Raw genomic sequence first — 21354 nt, 5'->3', positions numbered from 1 at the left:
TCTGACCCGTTGGCTGAGCAGCACCGATTGCTCCCCTGTCGTCGCCCCGAGTCTGAGCAGCTTCCCTGTTGCCCTCGGCGGTAGCGATAGGGTAATTTCCTCTGTCTCTCAGTTGCCTTCCGATAACTGCAGCAGCGTGGCTGCCGCGGTTCCAGGGAGTGCGTGGTGGCGCGGATGGCGGTGGTGCAGATGAGTTCTTGTCGTGTTTCTCTTCCCATCAATCGGGAAATCCGATCAATTCGAAGCACGATTCTTTCGTGTGCTTCTTCTTCTTGCAATAAGAACAGACTAGCTTCGATTTGTCTTCGTCATTGTTCCGCCGGTTCCAGCCGCCTCCTCCACCGCGATTGCCGCCGCCCCTGGAGCCGCTGCCGTGCTGGTGCGATCCTCCTCGGACGACAAGTCCTGCTCCGATGCCTTCTGTTGTGGCTCCGGCTCCTGACTGTAACACTTGAGACCGTGTCTCTTCTTGTTTGATCAGATTGTAGGCAAGGTCAACCGAGGGAAGTGGCTCCATTTTAACTATCTCCCTTTTTGTTGTTTCATATTTGTCGTCTATTGCAGTCAGAAACGTATAGAGTCTCTGTTCTTGAATCCAATTATCATGTATTTCCATGTCCTCCGAGTACTTCATAGGATTTGTCCGTTTCTGATCTATTGACATCCATAAATCTTGTAGGGTACTCCATGTCTCCTCTAACGATTGGCTTCCTTGTTTCACCATGCTGGCTTTGATATGTAGATCGTATATTTGGAGTTTATCTCCCCCGCTCCCGTACGTGATAGCCAACGCATCCCATATGTGTTTGGTTGTCGGTTGTTTCAAACTCGGCTGACCAACCGAGGTTCGATATTCTGTGTGAGCCATGTGAACACGCAGTGATCAGCTTGTTGCCATTGCGGAAAGGCTGGATCGGTTCGTGGCGGGGGAGGTGGCAATCCGGTTACGTGAGAAACCATTCCCTTGCCGCTTATAGCCGTCTTCATCAGGACGGCCCATTCAGAGTAATTTTCTCCATTCAATTTGCTTCCTCCAATGTGGAGGGGTTGTGTATCGATTTTGTACACAATGGGTTTTTTCTGGTGGATTTTCTGTGTTCTCTGGTTTGGGTGTTGATGGTATCATGGCAAGACTTTTGCTCATGATTTCGGCAATTTGCCGAGCAATTTCATCCGATTGGGATGGGTTTTTTTCATCTGACATGGTTTGTTTTGAATGGTTTTCTGCAGATTTGGCTTAAGGTCGAGAAAGGTTAGGGACAGTGATGAAATTTTTCTGAGTCCTGCTCTGGTACCATGTTAGAAATCCATGGGTTCCATCCTAAAATCAATTGGTTATAGGAGGAGGGGCCCATGAGACTTATATACTAGTTTCAGTTTTCTCTTGACATCGATGTGAGACAGTTATATGTTATATTTTAGTTTCAATTGCCAACAATTTCAATATATCTTGGATGGTTTTATAGACCAATATTTCAGTTGCAACTTTATTGCATCATTTATGATTAGTTAGATTGAATTTTTTTCATCAATCTCATCTTTTCAAAAATAGGGCAATAGCACGTAGAGCCACATTGCTTGTGCTAAATCATCTCTCTTTTGTTTACATTACGCCAAAGGCACGCTCAATAACGTTCCGGGCTTTAGTCTGCCTATGTTGAATATCTCACAACCACACTTTGCTATGGATAGCAAGCTCAGTTAGTCGTGACCAATGTTCGTTTTATCATTCTCATTTTAAGAAATTTGTGAAGTTCTCGTGCATTAATTTAAAAACAATGAGTTCGTTCAAATTAATAATTCGAGATAGATTAATTACTCCGTCTGGCATCAATTCTGGAGTTAAATAATCACATTATTCACCTCCTTCTTAAATTAATTAAAAACAGCCCACTATAGGTGGACACTTTTTGGTGGACAACTTTTTTTTTTTGTCCATAGCCACTTTTTATTTGTCCACGGCCACAAAAAAAAGTGTCCGCAGCAATAGTGGACACTTTTTGGTGGACAAATTTCACTTTATTTTATTTGTTGTATATTTTAATTCAATTACAATTAAAATTATCGGACTAAAAATAATTAGAGAAAAACGGCTAGTGCAATAAATTAAAATTGAAAACTAAATTTTCGTCGGATTAAATTGAGGGAAAAAATACAACGAAAATTTGATCTACGGAAAATCACACATGTTCTTCACGCTACGCCGCCTCCCCTACGTGCCCAGACCTCTTCAATCAAATCGACCTGGAGTTGGTCATGTGCTGTGCTCCTGCGTATATCAGCAAAACGTTGGATCAGATATTCATTACTACGTGGTACACCCATTTGTATCGGTGCGGAGGCAACGCCGTGACTTGTACTTGCACCATCTTCCGGCGCCCAACGTTCTGCAGCAAATCCTTAATCTTCTATTATCATATTGTGCAATATGATACATGCTACCATAATATTCGCGACATCATCTTCGTGCCAAACTCGTGCCGGGCAGCGTAGAATGACCCATCGCGCTTGGAGCACACCAAAAGCTCGCTCAACATCTTTCCTAGCGGCCTCTTGTTTTCGCGCAAAATATTGTCTCTTCGCTCCAGCCGTTGGCGAAGTTTCTTGACGAATATGGGCCAACGAGGGCATATTCCATCTGCCAAATAGTATCCCCTGCGATACTGCGTGCCATTTGCTACAAAACTGATCTCTGGACCCTCTCCCCGGCACTCATCATTGAAGATAGGCGACGACTGCAGAACGTTGATGTCGTTGTTCGAACCTGCAACACCGAAATACGCATGCCAGATCCGCAAACGGTAGTCAACAACGGCTTCGAGGATCATCGACGGATGTTTCTGCTTGAAACCGGTAGTGAACTGGCCTTTCCACGCCACCGGGCAGTTTTTCCACTCCCAATGCATGCAATGAATGCTGCCCATCATCCCTGGGAAATTGTGCACCGCACCGTGCATATCTAGCAGTCTCTGGCACTCATAAGGGGTTGGCTTTCGTAGGAACTCCGGACCAAAGACTTCCCGAATGCCCTTACAAAATTGCTGGAGCACATTTAGACTAGTCGTCTCACCCATCTGTAGGTATTCGTCGAACAAATCAGCCGGTCCGGCATAGGCAAGCTGCCTAATTGCAGAGGTGCATTTCTGCAAAGTAGACAGCCCGATCCGGCCAGTGCAATCACTCCGGAGCGTGAAGCACTCGAACCGGTCCGCCAATGTCGTCGCTATATGGGTAAAGAGCGGTCGCGACATTCTGAAACGCCGACGAAAAATCTCAGTCGGGTAACGAGGGTCAGCGCTAAAGTAGTCGGCCATAAGCCGCTCAGCCGCTCAGACATGGTCTCGTGGGATTGTCCGACGATGACAAATCTCACGAGGGATCGCCGCCGCCGCCGCCTCCTCGTCGGCCTCCCTCTGCACCTCTTGAATCAAAGAATCCCATGCTTGATTCCACAAATCATCCATAATTGAAAAGTTTTTAGAGATAGAAAATTTGGATAGAAAGTGAAATGGGTGTGAAGATGTGTGTGGAGAGAAGATGAAAATGGGAGGAATATTTATAAAAAAAACCATTACAAATTCGAAATTTAAAAAAAAAAAAAAAATTTAAACCGGCGACCGCCGCGCCGGTTTCGCCGCACAATAGATAGGCGCGGCGGCCGCCGCGCTTCTTCCATCGGCCCGTCCTCGCCGCAATCGCGGCGAATGCCCGTCCGCCCCAGCAAATTCATCCGCCCCCGGGGCGGATGCCTCCTCCGCTATAGCCCGCCGCGGCTAAGCCGCAAACGGGGCGGCCGGCGCGCCGCCCCTATAGTGGATGCCCTAATATAATATCAGCCCAAATTAAAAAATCTATTCTAGCTCAACAATCCTCTAATTCCTTGGCCCAGAATAAAACCATCGTTCTTTTCAAATTATTTCCATTTGTAGCGCCTTTCTGATTTTAGATGTTCAAGCATTTAAGGAAAAAGTTTGGAAGAAACATTGATATGATTAAATATTGGGACTTAAATACAATTCGCACTTATGCTTTGCTATAAGTTGAAAGCTTTTGTGTTGGAGCAACAAATCAACTTAAATTTCTATCTCATTTATTGCTACAAGCTGAAATTTCGATTCACTTATCATTGTTTTGTTCTACATGGTATGCAAAAGAAAAACTTGGATTTGTGAGAAATTACCTCATTCGGTGATAACGTCCTCTATTGTGCGTTGCTGATTGATATTTTGAATGAAGGTGGTGAAAAAAATTGTTAATTTGGTTGGAACTTGGAATGAAGATGGCTAATGTGATTGATATTTTAGGTGTGCACAATATGGCCAGATTTTGTGGATCGTTTTTATGTGTGCGCGCACAAATTTGAAGAAGTTGTTTGGGCTGAAATTTGAAAGAAAAATGAGCTTATTTGGGCCTCTCCAATAGTGTTTTCAAATAAAAGGACATGGGCAAGAAAATAGCTGATAGGCCATATACATGAGATATTGATTTACTTGTAATATTTGTATTTAGTATATTGGTGTTATTCTAAATATTTTTTTGGTCGTCCTCAAACGTATACTATCTTTTAATTGTTGAACGACGATATAATACTTACACATTAAACACTCATTCGCAGCGAAACCCTTTCTAAAAGGCTCAAAGAAAAGTCGGGGCATTATAGAACATCTCGTGCGTGTCTTAAGGTCACTGAATATGCGAAACCCCTTTTTTTCGGTGATATCGCACGCCTTTTGTGTGGAGATAAGAAACAATCATTGTTCGCATAACCATTGGCGCACAAATGACTTGAACCCTAGCTTGAAACGGTTGTTGAACCTTTCTAATCCGGCAGTACATAAACAAACCTCAAATTTCGGTCACACACGGCAAAGCAAAAAGGTAGAGAGATAAAGAGAGAGTAAAGTACTTTTTGCTAAAAAAGAAAATGACTCAGCTAAAGTGGGATAATCCAAAAAAGAATACGACTCAGCTACAGAGGGACAGAGAGAGTACTTTTTAACTTTTTTCTTCTTGCTAAAATTCATAACAACATGCCACTTGCTCTTTAACACTTAACATATATTCCATCAACTATCTGTCAATGTCATAGTAAATTATACAATCGGCCAAATATGTTGCAATCCATGCAATGGTTGATCATGCAATCAATGTTAGTGACTCCGACTAATCTATTTGTGTTTGATTTGGTTAGGGATTCTACCATTCATATTATATGGGATCTGAACTTTAACTTGAGTTGATCATGTAAGTGTTGCAACAAAAAGCGGCAAAATTTTAGTACTAATAACTAGTTGAGTGTTGGCTCACTTGAGTTAAGGATCTGAACTTTAATGTGTAGACCATGTGAATGCTTTCTATGAAAAATCAGCAATTGCAGGAGAAATGGGGATAAGTGGGGAGGTGGAAAGAGATATATAAATTGGAGTCTAATAAGTCTCTACTAATTTCATAAGTAGAATTAACAAGACATAATCTTTGCTCAAATATTCTTAACCCAAACACAAAAGAGAAAAATTATAAAAGTTGACAATGCATGTTCAATAAGTATATCATATTATCAATACATTCTGTCTTTCTCTATCAGCTCTATATATACACGATAAATGTTACTCCCTCCATCCACCGTTAGGAGTCTCATTTCTTGGCTGCACGGGTTTTTAAAAATGTTAAAAAAAGTGAGTGGAAAAAAGATAGTGGAATATGAATCCCACTTGACAATTGGGTGAAAAATGCATATTGCAAGAATAAAAGCATAACAAAATCTCTCATTTGACAATTTTTTTCAAAAAGAAAAGCTACCTTAATTTGTAAAATCGGCTGTGTAAAATTGAACCACACATTACTATAATTACCACAATCTCAGAGATGCATCAGTTCATCAGAATAAATTACTCAAGTACTGGTTGCTCGGAAATTTGGGAATCATTCATCAAAATTATGAAATTGTGTTAATAATTTTACTCAAACGAACAAACTCTCAACCGCATAAAATGGAAATATTATCAATATTATGTTGCAGCGCCGAATGTAATCGTATGAAAAAACATCCACCAACTTTTGCAAAAAAACAATTTAAATAGAGAGAGTTATGTAAATTTAAAATTTTAAGATAATTTTAAAAAGAGAGAAAGTAGTTAGTTTTAACACATACACGTACAAAAGACTTTGCCGATGTATATGGAATAAATTCCATATCCTTATGCACTTTCTTTATTGTGACAAATTTAAACTGAATTTGAGACTAGTGGTGTCGTGACATGTGGATTGATAAATGATTTAGTGTGTGTTTTATGTGATTTTTCATTTTACAACGAAAAGATATAGATATAGTGATATAGTAAATATGCAGATAATAGATTTATTTTGATATCGTATGTTATGGTTTGGTACATCTATGTTATCGAATGAGAGGAGAAAAATTAGTCTTAGACAGAGTGTGACATTAGGATTAAGTAGTTAATGATATGTACTGTATGAGATTTAAAAGATGTACTCCATTACAATTGTGTTTAGTTGTAGAGATTATCTATGGGTTAAACTCGCAAAAATTAGGAGTCTGAGATAAGCATTCTTCCAAATCGAACTTGGTGGCTGCACATGAATATCCCTTTCTAAATTTGGGGTTTCTGTTGATGAGCTCCACCTCTAGTGCAAACAAGGCGAAAACCGGCCTATGATCGGAAAATCTCGACTCTCCTCTCAAGTAGGATAGTTGGTCGATGCCATCGCCGTGCCATAATATTCTATCGCACCTATATATAATCAAACGCATATAATCAGATCACCGTCTGTCATTATTAAAAAGTGAGTGGAAAAAGTTAATAGAATGTGGGTTCCATACCATGCAGGGGTCCTCCGTTTTCTTTTCGACTTGCTATTCTCTCCTGCATATAAATCGGAATTTTGCAAATATTTGTATGTTGGCGCAAATAAAATCTTGCCTTCATTCCATCCACCAAATACTCTTCCAGCTTCTCTTTCAGTATTCAGCTATTGTTAATTAAGAGATACTATAAGAAAAAGAACATGATGTATATATATACTTATTTGTGACATAATTTAATATGATAAGGCGATGAAACTTCCACGTATTATTGCCTTATCAACTAACTTACATTTGACTTAATTAGAGGATCATGTAGATATTGAGGTGAATTAGGTGAGTTTTGACCCATTTATTTTGTAAAAAATGTCAACGTAATTTAATGAGAGAGCCAACAAACCTGGTCTTTTTCCAATAGTGACTCCCAATTACTATTCTCTAGTAGAATTATTGCCTCCTCGTAACTTAATCCGATTCGATAATTTAGATCACCTAGCCATATCACACGGCTGAAATTGTTTTGGTTTGCAAGGTTAGATCGTGGACACATATACATTAGTACTTAGAAAAAAATGAAGAATTTTGGACTGTATTGATGAAGTGAAACATGAGCGACCCGACTACACTTACTCATGATCGGCAATCCTTTCGGGGATCCGACGGCTCGGATTCTTGCAAACCCTAGGAAAAGTTATTCCCTTGAGGATTTCGACTACATCAGAGTTTCTCCGAAGCTCGTCCCCCTCTTTCTCCCCGGATGCCAAGTGGCTGCAAACGAAGCACATGCTCGTTTGGTGCACTGTCATGCTTATTGATATGCATCCCTACGAATAAATTGGACAAGTCAAGTCTTACATTTTCGCAATATTCAGCTAAATTTTAAGGCTCGGGATACTGATATACTACATACCTTATTACCTAGATAGCCCATGATCCCCCTTCCCAGGCAGGAAACCCTAAGGTGACCGATATTTCTAACAAGATCCCGTCTTGCCCAAATTGACAAAAATAACCCTACCATCTGCTTGCTTGCAATTAGTTGGTAACCAATGCGTGTGGGCAACGAAATCTCAGCCGTTGAAATGAAGTCATCTGAGCTCGAATCACAATAGTTCAAGGGGTCGGCACAAGGGTCTCGAAGCTTAGTCCTTCTTCCCGAATCAGACGAACAATTGCAGGCTTTGAAGAGATCACAATCTCCTCTTAGATTCTTGTTTAGGGCTTTCAAACAATTCTTGCGGAATAAGTTGCTATTGTTACCACACTTTGATTCCTTTTCATGGTAGGGTTTGTTGAGTGCATTGCTTATCAGGGCTAGCCATTTGGATGCTGGTTCATTGTCTTCAATCACCAGCACATTTCCAGCATTTAGTGGCACAATTTCTTGAAACCTAAGCACACACAATTACACGTCAACTATGTGTAGAAAAAAACACTTTTTTCAAGGGTGTCTTGAATTTACCCTAGTACATATAAGTCTGCAGATCCCTCCACTTGTAAGAAATCTTCAAGGTTCATGCCATGATTAGGAGTGTTTCCTCCCACATTCCATGTTCCCACAAAAGCCCTAATGTGTTTCAAATAAAAAAAAATTCTCTTAAAGCCTTTACATATAGACATAAACAAGAAACCTTAAAATTTAACAACCTAGTACCTTAGTTCGTACCTTATATTTTGAACTAAAGCATGTGGTGCCATTGATGATTGGTCGAGGCTCGGAATGGTTAGGGTTTCGACTTCGGCCACGCTATGCCTCTCTGAGAGAGAAGCTCAAGAATTACCATAACCATTTATTCTTATGTTCTTCTACCTCCCATTATAAAAATATACAAATAAAATGTGACGAATATCAATTTCATGACCATGAAAGGGTCAATTTCGACATCCTCCAAAACAAAATTACATGCATGATTTTTGTGCTTTGTTTATCAAAATGCAATGAATATATCTCTGCAAAAATCACACTGTATATGCAAATTAGTCTTCTGGTAGGTAAGCTACCAAAATACGTAGATTTACGATCTTTGTTTACTTCATACGTGGCGTGCAAAGATTTGGTTATGCAGTAACAAGATCAGACTAGCTGTTAAGATACTACATCATTGGATTTCGAGGATACTCTTCAAAATTATAGGAGATACGAGAATCCATTAGTATAACAAGTACATTACAATTAACCATAAATTTTAAAATTTATTATGTGTCAGTGACTAACAATAAGTAGGGTTGTCAATTTTGGTCACGACACGTAAATCCAGTACGAACGGGTACGAAACTAATGGGTTTTGGTAAAAGTTTATTGGGTTCGTTTTACTTAATTATTTTTATAGTATTTTTTTCAAAAAGTAAGCTTTAATATTATTCTCTGGGTTCATGTAAATCAGGTTTAAGTCATGTAAATCAAGGTTTATCGTGTAAATTAGGTTTAAAAGAATCAGGTTTAATCAAGTGTGTGTCATTATCGTGTTATGTCAACACTTATAGTATATTGTATTATTAATGGGTTTGTATCAAGTACGAATCGGATCTGGATTGGCTCGTTATCAGGTTGACCCGATTGCATCAGATTGACCCGATAACGACTCAACCCGCCCAATTCGCCACCCTAACAATAAAGATAAGTGGCCTAAAGATTAAATTGATTAATTAGCACGGGGCCTTTGCTTACGAAATTTGAAATATAATTAATGTTGCCCAACAAGATTGATGTCACAGATAATGTATGATAATACGAGTGTAATTTTAGATATTGTATTATAATGATTTGGTATTTCTGCACATGAATCATTCGTATGAAATATGAAACAAATACATGAATCATTGGAGTCAGAATGTTATAATGATTCTTACCTGAGATACCTCTTTGGATGAAGTTTGACTCCTCCAGAAAAGCTTTAGTTCTTGACGTAACATTATAATCTGCTTCTGTCTCCATATAATTCATCACAATTTTATAACATAAATTAACTTTTTTATATTAATAAAGAAATCGAGAAAAATAAACGCACCATTTTCATTACTATTTCCGTCTGATTGAAGGCCTTCTACTTCTGAAAAACTATCTCTGCTATTCGATCTCTTCGAACTAAAAATCCTTGGAATAATGGACTAGAATCCCATTCAAATAATATAATAAACATATATTTTAATACCAAAAACAATTGAGACTATAATAATTCATTCAAGAAATCACCGTTTGAGAAAAAAAATACCTTTAGCGATTTCTTTTCACATCTGACGGAATTCTCAGATGTGGTGGTGGGGCTGGCGGAGGTGGTGGCGGCGTCAGCGCCGCCGGGCTGGCGATCGGAAAACTCGTTCATATAAAAAATGTTTGAAAAATTAATAAAAGTTGAAGACTCTCAATTCTCAATGTTAATGTACATTTTTATTGTTGGATTTCCAAAATCTAATTTTGGTGCATCAAATCAAGAAGGAAATTTAAGGATTGTGAATGAACATGGGATTCTGCGTATTGACTTTTTGTTTTTTTCCTAGTTGTTACTAGATTTTCCTTCCTTGCTATTTTTCGATGTTTTTTTTTTTATAATTAATTTTATTTAGTGTTGTTTTGTATAGTTTTGGTTTGAGATAATTTCTGTTGAATGATCAGCTTATGTCGCCTTGTCTTTCGGATTATAGTGGAGGTAAGTGGTTAATACAAAATTGCGGATTGGACTTTGGAAATCCAACAAAAAATAAATGAATTATGTTTCCTTTTTTGAAATATTACGTTAATTAGATTCCTAAAATGTTTTGACCAAAAAAGTAAATATAAAATATGAATTACAGAATTTCCATTTTCTCCGCATGGATTTCATTATTTCAACATATTAAAAAAATGGAGTAGGAGAGAACTATAAGTTGATATAGAAATATACATTTTCCAAATTAAACTATGTTCAACTTTTTCTGTTAATTATGTCATGTTTTGAATGATTGAATAATTATGATTGTTAGACTATACTCTTTCCGTCCCCAAAGAATATGCATTTTGTATCGGCATGAGTTTTAATGTAAAATTGATAAAATAAGAGAGATGTAAACAGAAAAAGTAATTAAAGTATTGTTAGTGGGGAATGAATCCCACCTTATTAGAGAGAAGAGACTTTCCAAAATTAGAAAGTGCATATTTTTATAGAAGGGACTAAAAATGAAAAAATGCATATTCTTGTGGGACGGAGGAAGTATATGTTATTCTGTAGCCATAATTTATTTCTTTCTTTCTTTATCGTTTTGGAAAGAATAATGTCACTATCACATCTCTCCTTTTTTTTTTACTCCTACTTGCCTCCTATGTCCTACATATTAGTATTTTGATTCCATGAAAGATCCTGAATTATTTTGTTAAATGCATTTGAAAATCTTGTTTTGCATTAATATTGCAATTGGTCAATGGCGCCACAAATTTTGTTGTAATAATATTCAAATGCACTGAACAAACTATATATATTTACTTATTTGAGAACACATTAATTCATCCAAGAATGCAAATCAGTATCTTCCTAACTTACAAGCGGCCTTGAAATAAGCATAAACCTTCATAAATTGCAGGTAATAATCTAATAAAAATTGACAAAAAAAGACTGTGTAACACAGTATTATGCAGATATCTTCTCATGACTATTGGGCGTTTCGACTAAGTTTTGTCGATACACGGCCAAGCTCTGCAAGAATGAAACAAACAATTCCATGAGATGATCTGATCACAAATACACAATGCAAAACTTCAATATTGTATAACTGTATAAGCCTTCTTTTAATGTGATATACGATAAATAGAGATATGATTGCTATTCAAACACTATTCACAATCGAAAAACAGACAATTACGATAAATAAGGGAAGGTTACCTCTGTATAAGCATAGGCTCCAGCTTCAGAAGATCCATGAGGACTTCCTCTCCTTATGAAGTGTCCCTCTTTATATATGTAGAGCATAGGCACACCGGTTGAGAGCTCTAAATTTATAACCTTTTGACAAGATATAGTATATCAGTAAAAGTGTAAAACTTAGCATTATGTGTGTAGATGGCAAAATGTGAACCCTTACCTCTTCCGAACTCAGCTTATCAAGATACATAATTATAGACCTCAGTGAATTTGCATGAGCTACGACCATCACATGTCTACCCCTCAAAAGCTGAGGCTCAATCTGCAAGAATAGAATTCGTCTAAGCATATAAATCCCTCCCACGGCACGCCTAAAGATCAAAACTATAGGCATATTTCTTACATGATCTTTGAAGAAGGCAACAGCTCTCCCTAAGCACATTTCTAGGCTCTCCCCATTTGGTGGCTGAACATGATAACTTCTGCGCCAGTTGTAGACTTGCTCCTTCCCATACAATTCAGCTGTCTCCTGCTTATTGAAACCTTGTAGGTCCCCATACCTGTGAGGGAAAAACGCACATTGTCAGTTAATGGCAAGAAATGTGAGTACAGTAGATAACGTGATAACGGATAAGGATTAGATACAGAGTTAGTTACATTCTCTCGTTCAGTTGCCATGCTTTGATGACGGGAATAGATTGCTTCTTAGTGTCTTCACTATAAATTTGGGTCCATATCCTTGCTTGTTCAGTCTCGTCATGATGCATAATTATAGGAACCTGATAAATCTGAGTAGGTCAACTTCCAAAGGATGCATATCTCTTTCCATCACGGAATTTGGTTGATTAGCTTGTTGAGTACTCCACTACGTAAGGGGAATAGGCTAAATCTTGAAAATAAGAACTATCAAGGATCTACAATGACCTTTTACAGTTTTACTAGTTCTTTTATGCTTCTACTCTTGTGTTTGTTTAGGGCCCCCGTTCAGTTTGAAAGATTATATCTCGTGAATGAATATGTATTATGTTTAGTTGATATGATTGAAACTCACAACTTAATCCTAGTTGGATAATGATATGATAATGAGTCATAGTAACCGAACGGCACCTTAGTTTCAAAGCTGACAGAAGAAATCTATATTCTTATATTACAACCAAAACCAACAACACCAACTCAGCAGACGATTCAAATTTCAAAGTCAATAGATCATATCTGAACTGTGAAGGTCTTTCATTATAAGAAAACCATGCTAGCAAACATTCAAGTTTGAAAGATATCTACAAGTTTACAACCCAAAATACCTTCATGCAGTGGTGCTGTGTGAGGGCAAGCATAGTTGTCATTTGAGCACGGATCAATGCTGATGTGTAGATTATGTCCAAAGGAAAGTTGCTAATTCTCTTCCCAGCTTCGATTGCTTCTTCCACTCCTCTATTCGTCAAGGGGACATCAACACAGCCAGTGAAAAGATTCTTCTCGTTCCACATTGACTCTCCATGCCGCATCAATATCAAAACAGACTCGTCTGCGAAAACATTGAAGGAATGCCGAACCATCATGAATAAACATAAAGAAGACTGCAGAAACATCAACAAACTGTTCCAAATGCAATTCACTTACTCTCTGCAGTCTGAGAACTATACGAATGATTCTTGATAGAGGAAACGGACGAAACAGGATGCAGCCGTGTTGCCTGGCATTTTGATGATGAACGGGAAAAGTGCAATCTAGCTAGTCTATAGCCATTCCTTTCTCCTACATAGCCCTTGTGATCGCCCCGAAAACCATCTGGAGGTGATATAATGGATAATTCTTGAAATCTCTTGCAAGAATGAGAAAGGGAACCATATCTATCTATCACTTTTGAGCTGAAGGATTGATAAAGAGCACTAGTAGCCACAGCAGTCATTCTTTAAAAATCTAAAGCCCCTAAACAATCCAACATAAGCAGTTTAACTATGAAATCAAGACAAATCATAATAACATAAATTTAAAAAATAAAAAGGGAAAAAGAAAAACACAACATTGAAATCAATGGATCACAAACAATTAGTTTGAACAAGTTCAACCCCAAATTTTCAGAATATACCAAGCAACACAACAAACTACTGAATATTAGTATCAATTTGAATCCAAATTACGTCTTCACGAGACATAATCAGAGCGTATTCACGCGATCTTTCAGTTCACACACATAAAATGCAGCTAGATTTGAATTACACAATGAGATGGAAAACTTGAGGTTAGTAACATGAATTATGAAAATTTGCTTAATCCAAAACTACTTAGATTTCAGATTGAATACTTTCCATTCCAACAACCAAATTTTAGGAAATTCTATTAAGAATCTGCGACTGAAGATAGAGAGGATCGGATCGAAAAGCAAGAAATGTTAGCTAAGAAACGGGAGAAAGAGGCTTTACCAAGCTGAAATGAAATCGTCGGAGCTTCGGCGGGCGGTGGTTGTTGGGAGTAGTCGTCTAATTAAAGTTTTGGTGGGTTGAAATGGGCTTCGTTTTATTAATGAAAGGTTCAACCCACACACTAAGCCCAGCTAGGGATGTTAATTGAGCCAGCTTATCAAATTTCAGGTCAATTCTACTCAAATTGTAGGCTAAAAAATGGCGTAAACATTGTCTTAACTCTAATCCTAAATATTTGGAATTCGTGATAAAAGTATGTGGTTAATCACTTAATCATGCTTAGTTAGCGATGAAAATTAAGAAAATAAATTATATAACATCATCGTACTATAATTTAACGTCTAAAACTTTTTTTCAAATTTCAAATATGATAAGTACATCTCTTTAATGCATAATGAGAAAAATTTATCATATTTATACTCTCTCCGTATTATTCTAAGTGACACATTTTTCTTTTTGGGATGTCTCACTCCAAATGATATCACCATTTATACATTATTAAGTGAAAAATTTATCATATTTATACTCTCTCCGTATTATTTAAATATGATAACACTATTTTCTCTATTTTTTTTCTCTCTCTCCATACATAAAATCCAGTGCTGAACTAGAGATGTTCCACTTTGATTGAGATGGAGGAAATGCTACGTATTACAACTGTGCATAACAAAATTTAAGCGCAAAGAAAAATAGTAACAAATTTAGTAATTTGATAATTTAATCCAATGCATGATGATTAAAATATTTCTGTAAATATTATATTCTCAATAACTACAATTCAATAGAATCCAATATTTACGAGAAAGAGAAAGATAGTTTGTCACTAACCATGGTCAAATTGAAATTTTTAACTTAGTAATATGAATAGAATTGACACAAAACTCGTTGAACGACCTGATTGATATCCTTAGCCATATCAAATTGGGTTCAATCCACCTGATTACTTACTGTTTTTTTATGTAAGATTAAAACAATTTTAATAAAATTCTCGATTCTTGTTTGTACAGAAAAGTAAAAATAAAGTTATTAAATCATACTCCCTATGTCCTTTTAAAACTCTAGTCTCTGGGAACGAGTATTAAGTCGCATAATTAATAAAGTATGAGAGAAAGAGAAGTACTATTAGTAAATAGAAAAACTCAATTTTTTTAATGGATAACTGAACTAAAGGCCGCGTGGAGAACTCGACAAAAATTGCAAAATATGACTATATTTTGTAAACTCGCCTTATTAGTAGTGTTATATGTAGTGAAAAGGTTTTCAAAAAAAGGAAAATGGACTAATTTTGTAGGACTGACCAAAATTGCAAAACAAGACTAAAGACTATATTTTGAAGATAAAAATGGAATATTTTCTATGTATATAAAGCAAATAAACGCAGCAATTGAGTTGGTAAAACATTTTTGCATATATTCGAATGACCCATTATATTAGAGAGTGGATTTTTGTGAGAAGTTACTGAAAAATAAACATATGCACTAAAAGAATCATATTCCAATTTCCAACATACATAGGCAAGAAATTATAGAAACGATCCGATCTACATCAATAGCGAGCAACTATTGCACAAAATTACACATAACACAACATCATCATCATCTCATAACAGAGCAACAATGAAACTAGAAAGCTACTAATCCAAACATGATGTAATAAAACATAGTGGGATGTTCAACGATGAGCAAAAGTCTGTCTCAAATATCCTCCTCTGTTTCTTGGTATTTCTGGAGGATTTGGTGGCAGTTGGCCAATGGCGTCCTCTTGAGGAATCCCATGTTGTTGGCATAACGAATGTTGGAAGTCATTCCATTGTTGCGGGTGAGGATCACACGGGCGCGGTCGCGGCCGGCATTAGGGGTGGCGCACTCAGAGTTTTTGCTCTTCACTAGGACGGCGTCACATATGTCGTCGCCGCGGTCGCTCGCTACGTCCACGGACCAACGCCCATCCTGCCCTGTCTCGGCCTCCGTGGTGAAGGTGATCTTGTCGGAATCCTTGCCGCGGCACTCGATTCTCACGGTGGCGCCTGCACCATGTCCGACCGGTTTAGTATTTACGCAATACATGCTCAAAATGACACACTTTCCTTTTTAATTTATCTCACATTTCTATTTTTAATAATTTTCTGTCTCCATCCAATTATACACTCAACCACCATTTTCTATCTCCAATCAAATAGTATTTAATTTTTTCTCTCTCTCTCCATTTAATACCTACACCGCTCTACTATCTTTTTCCAATTAATCACATTAATCACCACCACCATCACATCTGCTAAAATCTCGTGGGGCTAAGAAATGTGTATCTTTGGAATGGAGGGAGTTCTTTTTATGAAAAAATAATGAGAGTTCATTTAATTGAAACGAAATAGTCTTGATGATAATAATGTGAAAGAAAGATAGACAAAAATTATTAAAATATTTTTAGTGTTTAAATCAAAATAACTTATCAAAAATAAAATGAAATCAAAACGGAAAATAGAAGAATATATTCCAGCTTCATTAGATGCAATTTTCAATTTCTTTTCTTAAACTTCCAACTTACATTCCACTCTAGTAACTCATTCTACTTATTTGTTCACTTTCCTTTACATTTAAAAAATCGAAGCCCGATCAACAAGTAATGAAGGATTGGAGAAAGTTGTAATAAAAAGGAAATCAATTTAGGGAAACAACTGAAAAGGATCAGCTCAATTCAACTAATATCATCACTGAAATTAGAAACAAAAAAAACCCCAACTACATTGTAAAATGAAAGCAATTAATGCTGAAGCTAACATAGATCTAAAAAATAAATCCAAATTCAACTAAAATCTGGAAATCCCCAAATATGTAGAGAGAGCAATACTGACCGTCCATATACTCAGTGGCATCGGTCTCGTAGCCGCAGCGGCAGGTGTCGCAGTAGACATATCCCTGCAAATGGAACGGCTCGCTCACCAAACGAGCACTCACCATCGCCGGAACGACGCATACAGCTAAAAGCACCACCAAAAATCTCGACATTTTCACTCGCAAATTATATGCGCGGCGGTGGAAGAGAGAGAGAGAGTGAAGATTGGGGGTGAAGATGATGGTGTATATGTATAGTGTGGGGCGGCACACAGCGAGGTCGTCACATGGGCTGTTGTCATTATCAGCGTCGGTGGGGTTTTTTAATTTCTAATTAATTAAATTTATTTCAATTTAATCAAATTAGTTCTATAATTGATGATTTATTATTATTTGGATAAATTTATGTGATTCCTTTTCCTACTAATCTTAATTTATGCTTTTTGTCGCTATATCTCATATGATGTGTGAATTAACCATGAAGAAAAAGCATATAGTGAGGATAAGAAAGAGGAAACGAAAAAAAAAAAAAAAAAAAAAAAGTGATTCCTTAACAAAGAAATTTCGAACCTTTTGCAAAAGCAGTTTTAATAAATATGCACAAACATAGATTACTGACTACAACTAATACATAAATGTATAATAATCACAAAACAAATAATGGAATTGGGAGAATCATTTGTTAAAGTAGCTAGGGTCCACTACACTGGCTACTGGATTAATTAATACTAGTGTATCAATTTACTATAGTAAATGCACTTATGGAGGAGTATTATTCTAGGGTAGGCAATTTTAGAATTTTTGATATGTATATTGATAGTAAGATAAAATTGAAATTGCATGTGATGGAGGCCAGCTAACTTAAAGGAAGAGCAAGTTTTAAGAGTACCCAGGTTGGATCTGGGTTGACCCATGATAAATGATTTTAAGTTGACCCGGTTTCTGTGATTAATCATAATTGTCAATCAATTAGATTAGATCCTGCATAGTAATCGGCGAAGCTCATTAATCAGCGAATACTGTTTTAACGTGCAATGCACATGAATTGTTGTAATATGGGCCGGGTGACCCGGATCCGGCCCATTTTATAATTACATTATAATGAAAAATGAGTTGTAACTTGTAATCTCATTCCATAACCCAACCCATTGGATCAAATATACTACCACTACTACTAGTATTTATTAATATCAGGTTCATCTAACTTAAATAAAGACTTAGTAATACTTTCATATGATACAAACCGCAGCCTTCGATTTCCTTTTTTTACGTCTCGATGTTATATTTTCCTTTATGGAGTAATTATTTGCAAATAAATAGCAATTTATTTGCAAACTATAATACGGAACTTGTGAGGCCGATAAAGTATATTATACAAATATTACATGTAAATGTCAGAAAAATATAGTACTACTATTATTTAATTACAAGTTAATTAGGAGGGCGGCCCTAAAACTCATGCCTTATTCCGTGAGATAAATGGGCCGGGTTGATGTAAATTGGATCCATTTTATCCTAAATCTTAAATCAGCCCAATTGTAAACTAGTAGTAGTACTAATGATTTGATGATGGCAAAGAATAAATCCAAAAACATACTGTATTCAGCTGGATTAGAGAGGATTTTTCGCATCATTCTAAGCCAAATTATTTTTATAAAATTATATATGTTTCAATAATAATATAATAATAACAATATATGCCGAATAAATTTAGCCTGGTCACCACTTTATAACTTTCACAATCATAAGTTCCAAACCACGATTTTATTTTACTTTTTCCGTTAATTTGTAGTATAATGATTGTTCATCTACTTTTTAATGAGGAAGCCAGCTGCAATGTATGAATGTATACAGAAAATGACGTACTAAAACAAAGGCCATTAATAACACTTTTCTCTTAATTGAACAGATTAACTTGGAAATAAGAACAATAGTTTACATACAGACGAGATGGATAGGCTCAGAAAGAGCTACAGCAAATAAAATACACTTGCAATAGCTAGGAAAAAAAAATAGACTAATAGGAAGCAAAAAATAAAGGGAAAAGGCAGTCTTATAATAAAAGTAACAGATAATAAAAGGATGATAAATTTGTTGAAGCTAGCACGTTCACTTGTATTCCAAAATCATGTTGTTTTCGGGAGCCAATCCAACGCAAGCCCTAAATATGTTCTCCAGCATGGCCCGCTGCTTCGACAGGGCGTTCACCACCGGTGTCCCCGGAGGCACCTGTCCATACACATCAATTAAGAGTATATATCATCAACTTGTTTGAACATGGACCGCATTTTTCTTTTCTTATCACACCTATCTACACGTAACGCAATATAGTCGCAAGCCGTCTTAGTCATGATTACGGAGAAAAGAGAGTTTTTGTAGTGTACTTACAAGAGGGGCCTTGGTCAGATAGCTCAGGATGGTGGCCACAGGGTGGAAAGAGTGGAATTTTGCCTGCAATAAACTTAAAAGTGAGTGATTATGAAAAAATATGATTTGCTATAAAATTAGTGTTGAGTATAGTAATTAACCTCGTCTTCGGCTTTAAGCTGAATTCGAGTGCTCAGCTCAGCGAGAAGGACCAAGTCTAGAATGATGGGAGCTGCGAGCAGAGAGTCCTCACAAGTGTTGTGCATCACTATGGTGCTTTTGCCTCCCAAGAAGATCTCCGACGTGTACTCGTCCATCGCCCTCTTACTATCTCCCACATATGGCACATACTACAAAATCAAATCAAAGTACTATTTATAAACCTTCTTTTCAACTTTATAAACAATGCTTTTGGTAAACCGGGACTGCTAAAGTGGGTCGGAGGGAATAGTACCTTAATAACAACAACATGATCAGGGTGCTCGCCAGGCTCATAGAGGATGCCGTTGCTAGCAACCATGTCATCCACGACGTTGCTCTTTGAGATCTCCTTGGAGCGGAAGGTTTGAGGGGCGGAGAGGTTCATTCCGTCGTTGTTTCCCAAGTGATTGTAACTCACTATTGAGGTAGGCTGCAATACACAAAATGTAACATTAGAAATGTGTGATTTTGAACAAATTGTGATTCTTGATGATTTAATTATGAATACCTTAATACCAGCCCCAACTAGGAAATCAACTAGAGCAGATTTCATCTTAGTCTGTCCACTCTTGAAATCATCTCCGCCAATCAAAGAGTTCCTACTAATAGCCAGCTCAATCAGCCCGGGGACGAATGTGTTTTGCGGGCTCCCGTTGATAAAAGGCACATTCTCAAGAACACAAGCTATTCCAAACAGGGTGGAGGGGGAGATCTCGGATTCATTCCTCTCCAACGAGGCCATCAAATTCTCAGTCGTGTCGTTGAGGCCGACAACCACGTTGCTGTACCTCTCGGTGTTGGCGGTCCACAGCACCACCACCCTGTCAACCTTGTTCTTCTCCTTGAACTCCCTAATGTCTTTGATGAGTTGCTGAACTTGCTCCTTCTTGGTCCCCTTGATCAAGTTGTTGGCACGCGCCCCCTGATTGGCTGCGATGAAATCCGCATCGTAGATCCCCGGGAGCGGGACCATGTGCTCCATGTAGGGCCGGAGCTGCCTTTGAAGATCAATGTCTAGCACTTTAGCTCTCCCCATTGCATCCCCCAAATTCATGTCGCTTATGTCCCATCCCCCAAAAACGATGTCGTCCGGGTTCACCTATTCCATTCAATTCAATCATTACTCTATTTTGAAAGGAATTCCATATGTAAATTCCAAATTAGGCAATCAAACAACAAAACAAGGTGACTAAATGGATAGAGAAATATGCATACCATTGGGAGCAAGCTTTTGAATGGAGCATAAATCTCTTCCCCATTGAATGACCCGACCCGGATAGACGAAGCCTGGGTCAGTGACCCGAAATAGTTAGCCTGCTGCACCTTATCCTTCGTCGCCCACGAAATCCCCCTGATTTTTCAACATTCACACAATCCATTTCTCAATTTTCATCACAGATCTTTCAAAAATTCAATCTTTTCCCCTGATTCATGAAATTAAATAGAAAAAGGGAGAGAAACTAACTCGCGATTAGCGATGACGCCAGCAGTCAGAGTTGAGCCGTTGTTCCCTCCCCACCCAACAAGCATAACCCTACAACAAAATCAAATTAAAATTCAATTCCATCATTAAAAAAATCCACGAAAAAAATAAAATGAAAATTACCCTAATTTAGGGACACGAGCGTCGGTTTTGAACTCGTATTGAACAGTTTTGGGCTTGACGGTCCACTGGTAGGAGCCATTTTTGTTCTCGTGAACGAGCTCGGTGGTGTCGTAGCTGTAGACAGAGTGAATCTCAGTGTCTGTGTAATTCACGTTGGGGCTGTCGACTTTGAAGCTCTCGATAAACATTTTGAATCTCTGATTTGGGGAAAAAGGAGAGAGTAATGGTGGTGGTATTTGCAGAGCGAAACAAGTGTGTGTTTGTTTCAAAG

The 21354-nt window shown here is 37.5% G+C and overlaps 4 protein-coding genes and 1 pseudogene across 5 annotated transcripts; all 5 read right to left on the bottom strand.

The window, feature by feature from the left end:
* Nucleotides 1-217: 217 nt before the first annotated feature.
* Nucleotides 218-1204, bottom strand: LOC148931586 (uncharacterized; annotated as a pseudogene).
* Nucleotides 1205-6442: 5238 nt separating this feature from the next.
* On the bottom strand, nucleotides 6443-8623 carry BST1 (DNAse I-like superfamily protein). The gene is made up of 7 exons (XM_048100876.2): nucleotides 8490-8623; nucleotides 8286-8390; nucleotides 7734-8214; nucleotides 7454-7647; nucleotides 7224-7332; nucleotides 6842-6990; nucleotides 6443-6752 (listed from the first exon to the last, which is right to left on the bottom strand). Exons 1-7 carry the CDS (start codon nucleotides 8519-8521, stop codon nucleotides 6527-6529), a joined length of 1296 nt encoding a protein of 431 aa, XP_047956833.1. The 5' UTR covers nucleotides 8522-8623; the 3' UTR covers nucleotides 6443-6526.
* A 2635-nt stretch (nucleotides 8624-11258) lies between these two features.
* On the bottom strand, nucleotides 11259-14206 carry LOC125212173 (2,3-bisphosphoglycerate-dependent phosphoglycerate mutase 1-like). 2 transcript variants are annotated; one of them, XM_048112265.2, is made up of 8 exons: nucleotides 14079-14206; nucleotides 13276-13584; nucleotides 12957-13180; nucleotides 12313-12434; nucleotides 12059-12215; nucleotides 11876-11977; nucleotides 11677-11796; nucleotides 11259-11490 (listed from the first exon to the last, which is right to left on the bottom strand). In XM_048112265.2, exons 2-8 carry the CDS (start codon nucleotides 13562-13564, stop codon nucleotides 11425-11427), a joined length of 1080 nt encoding a protein of 359 aa, XP_047968222.1. In that variant the 5' UTR covers nucleotides 13565-13584; nucleotides 14079-14206; the 3' UTR covers nucleotides 11259-11424. The 2 variants fall into 2 exon arrangements, with proteins under 2 accessions (XP_047968222.1, XP_047968229.1); XM_048112272.2 differs by having other exon boundaries at nucleotides 13276-13443; nucleotides 14079-14196.
* Nucleotides 14207-15537: 1331 nt separating this feature from the next.
* LOC125202133 (protein DOWNSTREAM OF FLC-like) lies at nucleotides 15538-17138 on the bottom strand. Its single transcript, XM_048100476.2, has 2 exons — nucleotides 16930-17138; nucleotides 15538-16104 (listed from the first exon to the last, which is right to left on the bottom strand). Exons 1-2 carry the CDS (start codon nucleotides 17081-17083, stop codon nucleotides 15773-15775), a joined length of 486 nt encoding a protein of 161 aa, XP_047956433.1. The 5' UTR covers nucleotides 17084-17138; the 3' UTR covers nucleotides 15538-15772.
* A 1651-nt stretch (nucleotides 17139-18789) lies between these two features.
* Nucleotides 18790-21354, bottom strand: LOC125186947 (inositol-3-phosphate synthase). The gene is made up of 8 exons (XM_089065599.1): nucleotides 21084-21354; nucleotides 20943-21011; nucleotides 20693-20828; nucleotides 19986-20576; nucleotides 19731-19907; nucleotides 19438-19626; nucleotides 19298-19360; nucleotides 18790-19138 (listed from the first exon to the last, which is right to left on the bottom strand). The coding sequence occupies exons 1-8, from the start codon at nucleotides 21269-21271 to the stop codon at nucleotides 19019-19021; spliced, it is 1533 nt and encodes a 510-aa protein (XP_088921725.1). The 5' UTR covers nucleotides 21272-21354; the 3' UTR covers nucleotides 18790-19018.

The sequence above is a fragment of the Salvia hispanica genome, chromosome 2 (genome assembly GCF_029641045.1).
Source record: "Salvia hispanica isolate PSC_SH4W2 chromosome 2, Shi_PSC_v1, whole genome shotgun sequence".
Taxonomy (NCBI): domain Eukaryota; kingdom Viridiplantae; phylum Streptophyta; class Magnoliopsida; order Lamiales; family Lamiaceae; genus Salvia; species Salvia hispanica.
Note: the sequence above shows the minus strand (reverse complement) of the source record. Positions and strands in the feature narration are given on the sequence as shown.

Coding starts and splice junctions, on each gene's coding strand:
- LOC125212173 (XM_048112265.2), bottom strand. CDS start 13,564: ATGACTGCTGTGGCTACTAGTGCTCTTTATCAATCCTTCAGCTCAAAA. Junction 13,181..13,275: donor TAGTTCTCAGACTGCAGAGA/GTAAGTGAATTG, acceptor ATGTTTTCGCAG/ACGAGTCTGTTTTGATATTG. Junction 12,435..12,956: donor CACAGCACCACTGCATGAAG/GTATTTTGGGTT, acceptor CAGATTTATCAG/GTTCCTATAATTATGCATCA.
- LOC125186947 (XM_089065599.1), bottom strand. CDS start 21,271: ATGTTTATCGAGAGCTTCAAAGTCGACAGCCCCAACGTGAATTACACA. Junction 21,012..21,083: donor GCTCGTGTCCCTAAATTAGG/GTAATTTTCATT, acceptor ATTTTGTTGTAG/GGTTATGCTTGTTGGGTGGG. Junction 19,908..19,985: donor TAGTTGGGGCTGGTATTAAG/GTATTCATAATT, acceptor TGTGTATTGCAG/CCTACCTCAATAGTGAGTTA.
- BST1 (XM_048100876.2), bottom strand. CDS start 8,521: ATGGCACCACATGCTTTAGTTCAAAATATAAG. Junction 7,648..7,733: donor TGGGCTATCTAGGTAATAAG/GTATGTAGTATA, acceptor ATTTATTCGTAG/GGATGCATATCAATAAGCAT. Junction 7,333..7,453: donor GAAAGGATTGCCGATCATGA/GTAAGTGTAGTC, acceptor AAACAATTTCAG/CCGTGTGATATGGCTAGGTG.
- LOC125202133 (XM_048100476.2), bottom strand. CDS start 17,083: ATGTCGAGATTTTTGGTGGTGCTTTTAGCTGTATGCGTCGTTCCGGCG. Junction 16,105..16,929: donor TGCCACTGAGTATATGGACG/GTCAGTATTGCT, acceptor GACATGGTGCAG/GCGCCACCGTGAGAATCGAG.